Below are 6,554 nucleotides of genomic sequence, written 5' to 3' on the forward strand. Positions count from 1 at the left end.
TTGACTCGACAGCAATGGGTTTGTTTTTTGGGTTAATGATAGCACATCAGTACTAAAGACTTTCCCTTCCTGGATTTGTGTATTCAGTCACTAAAAGATTAGACACAGAATGTCTTTATCCATCTCTTTGATATGGTAACAAACCAATAGTAACCAGTATAAAAAATAAATATCAATAAGATAAAATTAAACACCAATGATTTATTGAGTTGTTCTGATAAACTCATGATGGCATGGGCATTTAAAAAAAAAAAAAAGATGTTAGACTCTATTTTTTATTCAAGGATTATGGGACCAGATTATTGTGACTTGTCATCATAAAAATATTTTATAAAACAGTTAAATATAACAACTCAGAAATAATCCTGTCTTGGATTGGCACTTCCTCACATCATTACAGATTACTCATTCCACGTTTAATATTCTACCAAAGCAATTTTTCTGCCCATCACCCCAATAGGCCCTGAAGGAAAAAAAAAATTGAAATTAAATTCTCTTAAGATAATACCTAGAAAGAGCAAGGAGTGTATTTGTTTATAGAATGACTGCAATTTTTTTTAATTCCCAATATATTCAGATAGAACACTCCTCATAAAGAAGAGTGAACGATATATTGGTACTCCTTCTTCAATGAAAATAATTCATGTGTGGAATGGGCAACTTAAAGGATTATTAAGTGAATCAACTTTGACCCCAGATTAAAAACAAATTAGGGCAAAAGAATCAATGGGCCCATTAATGACGAAAGCACAGAAAGCAGAGTTAAGATAAAGCTTTTTTCTTCCATAGGATTTTCCTCAAAGCTTGTTTGACGTCCTTATTTCTTAGAGAATAAATCAGAGGGTTTAACATGGGTGTGACCAATATGTAAAATACTGAAGCCACTTTTCGAAGTTCAGGATTGCTTGGAGGTGTGAGATACACAAAGGAGACTGTCCCATAGAGTACACTCACAACCCCCAGGTGGGAGCTACAGGTGGAAAAGCCTTTCTTCCTGCCTTCACTGGAGGGGATCTTCAAGACTGTAGACACAATATAAATGTAAGATACTACAATAATAACTATTGTGGGCAAAATAATGAAGGCAGCCAAACTGAGAGATACCATCTTATTGACAAAGAGATTAGAGCAGGAAATCTTCTCAATTTGGTAAGAATCACAGTAGAAGTGATCAATGACTCGAGAAGCACAGAACGTCACTGAGAATGTGACACTGACTTGGAGTAGAGAACTGACCCAGCCACAGAAATAGGAACCAGCCACTAGCTGTGTGCAGAGGCGTCTTGACATGTGCACACTGTAAAGAAGAGGATTGCAGATGGCAATGAAGCGATCATAGGCCATGGCTGCCAGGACAAAGCCCTCTGTCACAATGAAGAGAGCAAAGAGGAAAAACTGGGCAGCACAACCTGCAAAGGAGACAGTCTTTTTCTCAGACAGGAAGTTGATCATGGCTTTCGGTGCAATAACAGTAGAGTAGGAGAGGTCAATGAAGGAAAGATTGCCTAGAAAGAAATACATTGGTGTATTCAGCTGGGAGTCAATCACAGTGATTGCCATCATACTAATGTTTCCCAAAAGGACCATGCCATAGACCAGCAGGAATAGTAGGAACAGGAGAATGTGGAACTCTGGACGGACCCTGAAGCCTACAAGAATGAAGTCAGTTACATCTGAGTAGTTGCTTGTTCCCTTGTCACCCATGGCAAGAACCTGCCAAGAGGTATAAGACAAGATTAAAAAGTGAATCTTCTACCTTTTCCTGGTATTATAAAATATCCCTTTCTCTTGTAAAAGACATTTAAACTCATATTGTTTTCTCATTTTTGCTAATCATTTATTTTATGATTTGTTTCACCCTTTTGCAGGAATTGAATCTGTGGTGTGTTGTGAATTGCCCATCACAACATCAATTGCCTGTCACCACATCACACCTAACTCATAGTTTTCTCCTGCCTCTATGCATATCCAGGGCTCTTCCTGTTATAGTACACATGTCCTTCACTCTTAAATCACTATTTCCTTATACCTATTTAGCTCCTCACTTGATTTACATGCTAAGTTTAACATAGCTGAGAATTTTGAGAGGTAAATACTCTCATCATTATTTGGTAATTTCAAATCTATTTTATCCTCTAGAATATACCTATTTTATAATAAATAAACTAGTTGCCATTGAACAGATTCCAACTGATGGCACCCACATGTGTGTCAGAGTAGAGCTGTGCTCCACAGGGTTTTCAATGGCTGTGATCTTTCAGAAGTAGATTACCAAGCCTTTCTTTTAAGGCACCTCTGGGTAGATTTGAACCACCAACCTTTCAGTTGACAGCTAAGCATGTTAACAATTTCCACCAGCAAGGTACTCTCCTATTTTAAAATAGATTAAAAAAAAAAAAAGAATGATTTAAAATTCTATGAGTAGACATTAAAAAAAAAAGAGTAGACATTAAAAAAAAAAATGAGTAGACATTACTAGAGGTTAATAACCACAAGCCTCCCAGCATGTGATTTTTAAATAGGTCATCAAGATATTTAGTTGGGTGTCCCAAGTTAAAAACCTTAAAAAATAGGGTGAATCTTCAGCTTCTTGAAGTGGACTAAGTTCAGACATGCTACTAGGAGAAATCCATGAATCCTGTAAATCTCTGTACAAAACTGTCAAGAAGCCAATTTGGTCTTTAAAATCTGTGCAACTAAGAAAAAAGAAAGCTTCTAAACAGTGAATTGCCTAACTTTTTAATTAGAGGAAAAACGATCACCTTAGAATGCTAATTTCATTGACCTTTTTATATTCAGAGAGAGCTCATTAAATGTATTAAAATTTTCAGTCATTACTTTGAATCTGCCACACAGTTGAGTAATCTGCTCTGTTAATTTTATAACTTCGGAAATTTTGTTTCCTCAATTTGGTGAATAAATGAAGTGACATGGTCTCCCCCCGCCCCTTTTATTCAGACTTTAAAACCAGTTATCATTTAAAACTACCTGACACAGGGGACTCAAAACAGCAGCAGCAGCTGCAATGGAGGGGATAGATTGTGTGTCTTATTGAAAGCAGCAAATGATAGAAAAAGTACTTATTTTTTGGTTTAGCACAAATAGCAGAGTCAGTATATTCTGCCCTTGACTTTCAACTTCTCTTAAGCATGTGACTATTCTGCTTTAATCCTTCAACTTCTATTATTTTCATCACCTTCTCTTCACCTGATTTCTTCTCTCTACCCTGGGGACAGGTTACTCAATAAGCAAGGTACACATGGGTTTACCTGTGCTTGCTTACAAGGGGTGAAATTGTGCACTACAGATGCGGTGAAAATCAGGTGAAATTGTACACTACAGATTAATAAGTAAACACAAGCCCATGTGTACCTTGCTGACTATAAAGCTGTGTGTATCTTGTTTATTGGTTACTCCACCCCGTGACTCTACCCGATACCAATTTTTCTTTAAAAAGTTAACAACTTTGTTCATAAGAGGAAAAAAAAAAAAAAAACTGGTAGCAGTTCAGTAGCATAATTTTTAAAACCCTCCTTTACCTTCTGCCTGCATTCCAAACTGAAATTCATCTGAATAATCTTAATTTAATCTGTTGTTGAGAAAAGCACTAGGTGCTCATGTTAACTTCTATAAGGATATTTACCCTTAAAAAAAAAAAAAAAAGCAAACCCGCTGCCATGGTGTCGATTCCGAATCAGTGTAAAACTGTCCCATAGTGTTTCCAAGGAGTGCCTGGTGGGTTCCAACTGTCTACCTTTTGGTTAGCAAAAAGTAGTTAATCACTACGCCACCAGGGTTTCTATTTACACTTAAGCTGCTAACCAAAGGGTTGGCAGTTCGAATCTGCCAGGCGCTCCTTGGAAACTCTATGGGGCAGTTCTACTCCATCCTATAGGGTCGCTATGAGTCGGAATTGACTGGAGGGCACTGGGGTTTTTTTTATTATTATTATTTAAAAACCAGGGTTAAAGGAATGAAGATTTAACAGAGGAATTTCAGCCATCAGTCACATATAAGTAGGTAATGGAAGGAGAAAGAGATTAGAGATTTTTAGCAAAAGTAAGGTGGCCTTGTCAAAGCTATAAAATTCACACCACGCACTGGATTTTTGGCAGACATTTAGCATCATATTTCCTTTGTTTAATATGTAGATCTCAGTTTTATTAACCACATTATACCATATTGTCTGAAACTACACAATCCAGTGTCAAGTGACCAATAAATAATTATTTTGAGGTCATTATTATTTTTTCAAGAATAAAGTGTATTCATCTATTTATTCCTCCACTGATACATGTGAACCACCTAATATATGTTACCTAGAAAAAGATGACACGTGAGTACTAGAAATAAATTTCTTTTTAAAGTACAAATGTATTGCATTTTCTTTTTTGCCTACCTTCAATTTATTATGAAACAGCCAATATCAATTAAATTTACCCCAAGATAGCTGTGTGCATATGTTTACACTAATATTTATACATAGATGTGTGGTTACAAAGCATGCTAACAGGAAGAAGAGCCATAAAGACAGAGAAGATTTTGACAAGTAGTATTTATAAACACAGCATGTAATATATAGGAAACTTTCTAGAATAGTCATGATCCTACCCTCTAATATATTCAAGTCATATTTCAGATATTGGGTTCAGATATCTGGTTCAAAATATGTGGTTGCTCTGTCTGTAATAAAAAGTTAATGATACTAATACAGAAAAATAAAAAGCTCAATTATACCTATAAATTACATAGTAAGATGCAAAATAAAGTTTATAAAAGATGTTTTAATAACTTAAGTGACAAATTCGTGAGCTAATGATCAATGTGTTGTAAGGAATGTTTGAATTAAAAATGAGGAAGGATTTTTCTTACTGTTAGCATTACCAGTCAATGGAATGACCTACTTCTATAGGTCTTTTGTTTTTTAGTACCAATTTTTACATGACGGTGCTTATTTAGCTATGATCTGCCCTTCAGGAAAAGGGATATAATTTTTCAAGGTCATACTGACATTATTTTTAAAATTTGTAATGGACAAATTTTACAAATCATAAAATAACTTTTATGCTTTAAGATGAACAAAAATATTCATAAGTAACTAATAACTAGACTGAAATAGACATATATTTATCTTATCTCTTACCTGAATATTTCTTTCTTAGCTTCTCTTGAGCAATTTTCTAATGATAGATGCAAGGATGCAAAAAATATTGTATTTAATTCTAAAAAGGCAAAAAAAAAATTGTAAAACTATATAAAGGAAAATAAAGGAATCCACTCAACAGCAATGGGTTTAGGTTTATGTCAAAATTTAACATAAACGTATAAGAAAATGAAAGTTTAGCTCAAGCTATAAAAAAAAAAACCTTGTGTAGAAATACATAATTTTATTCTCAGCTTTAGGTTCTACTCTTAGATCAATAATATCTCATTCCTCAACTAAGAATGCCTTTTCTATTTCCTTAGTAGCAGTTTTGCCTGAAAATCTCCTGTAATTATATACCCCTTTCTAGAGAGGACAAATGGAAGGGGGTGATCTATTGAGACATCTTCCAGCCCAATAAACATTTCTTTATCAAAACTGAAAAGAAAATGCAACTGAAGCATCACATCATATGAACTTGACTCTCCTGCATTGTGGCGTATCTTATAAACATTAGAATGAGAACGATGAACACAAAATGGAAATTTAAATAGGCAAAGATAAAGTCACCCGTGAATAGTGGTAGTCCCTGATGGCCTGCAGAAATATAGCAGAGGAGGGAAACCCATGGCAGCCTTTGTTAGCTCTATTGCAACCATTTCAGGTAATTACAAGGATTCGGTAGAAAGAGGTCCCTCCGAGAGAAGCTAAGAATAAGTCATTTACGGGATGATAACAATGGAAACTCCAGGTCCATCCCATGAGACCACATAGAGAGAAACAAAGAATGATATCTACCATTATTATGTACCTTGAAGAATCCCTAAGTCTTTTTGGACATGACTTCTTGTTAGGAAGACTTGTGCTATGTTGAGATCTTGTATTTTCCATAATCTCCACTACCCAGTCTAATTTCTGTCTTCTGCAGCTGTGGTTAATTTATCTATTGCTTCTTTTACGTTACAGCCCATCGTCTATGTTCTATACGTTCATTGTCCCCGTTTTCTTACAGGATTTTAGTCTTTGCTGGATAATTTCTATTTTTCATGTGATACCATAAAAGATATTACAAACCTTGTTCCCACTGTATCCATAATTAAAATTAGTAAGCAATTAATAAGCAAATTAATAAGCCTATCACAAGGCCTTACCATCTCTGGCCACTGAATACTGTACTTCTAACTAGACTATAGGTTTGAAGGTCTAGGTATCAGAATGTGTCTATCTCACTGAAATAATACAAGTAGTGAGCCTGATGGAGATAAACATGTAGAAATGTTGCTTTAGCTGTGAAGTCAAACCTCAACTTATGGTGATTCCATGCACAACGGAACAAAATGCTGCCTGGCCCTGCATCAACCCCATGATCAGCTGCAAATTAGACCAATTTGATCCACAGGGCCTTTATCGA

At 35.3% G+C, this 6,554-nt stretch overlaps 1 protein-coding gene across 1 annotated transcript; it reads right to left on the minus strand.

The window, feature by feature from the left end:
- Positions 1 to 762: 762 nt before the first annotated feature.
- On the minus strand, positions 763 to 2,007 carry LOC100666515 (olfactory receptor 9K2-like). Its single transcript, XM_003405485.3, has one exon. It carries the CDS (start codon positions 1,702 to 1,704, stop codon positions 763 to 765), a length of 942 nt encoding a protein of 313 aa, XP_003405533.1. The 5' UTR covers positions 1,705 to 2,007.
- Between the last annotated feature and the right edge of the window lie 4,547 nt (positions 2,008 to 6,554).

This window comes from Loxodonta africana, chromosome 4 (genome assembly GCF_030014295.1).
Source record: "Loxodonta africana isolate mLoxAfr1 chromosome 4, mLoxAfr1.hap2, whole genome shotgun sequence".
NCBI classification, from domain to species: Eukaryota; Metazoa; Chordata; class Mammalia; order Proboscidea; family Elephantidae; genus Loxodonta; species Loxodonta africana.

Excerpts from the sequence above, each read along its gene's own strand:
- LOC100666515 (XM_003405485.3), bottom strand. The coding sequence starts at position 1,704 with ATGGGTGACAAGGGAACAAGCAACTACTCAGATGTAACTGACTTCATT.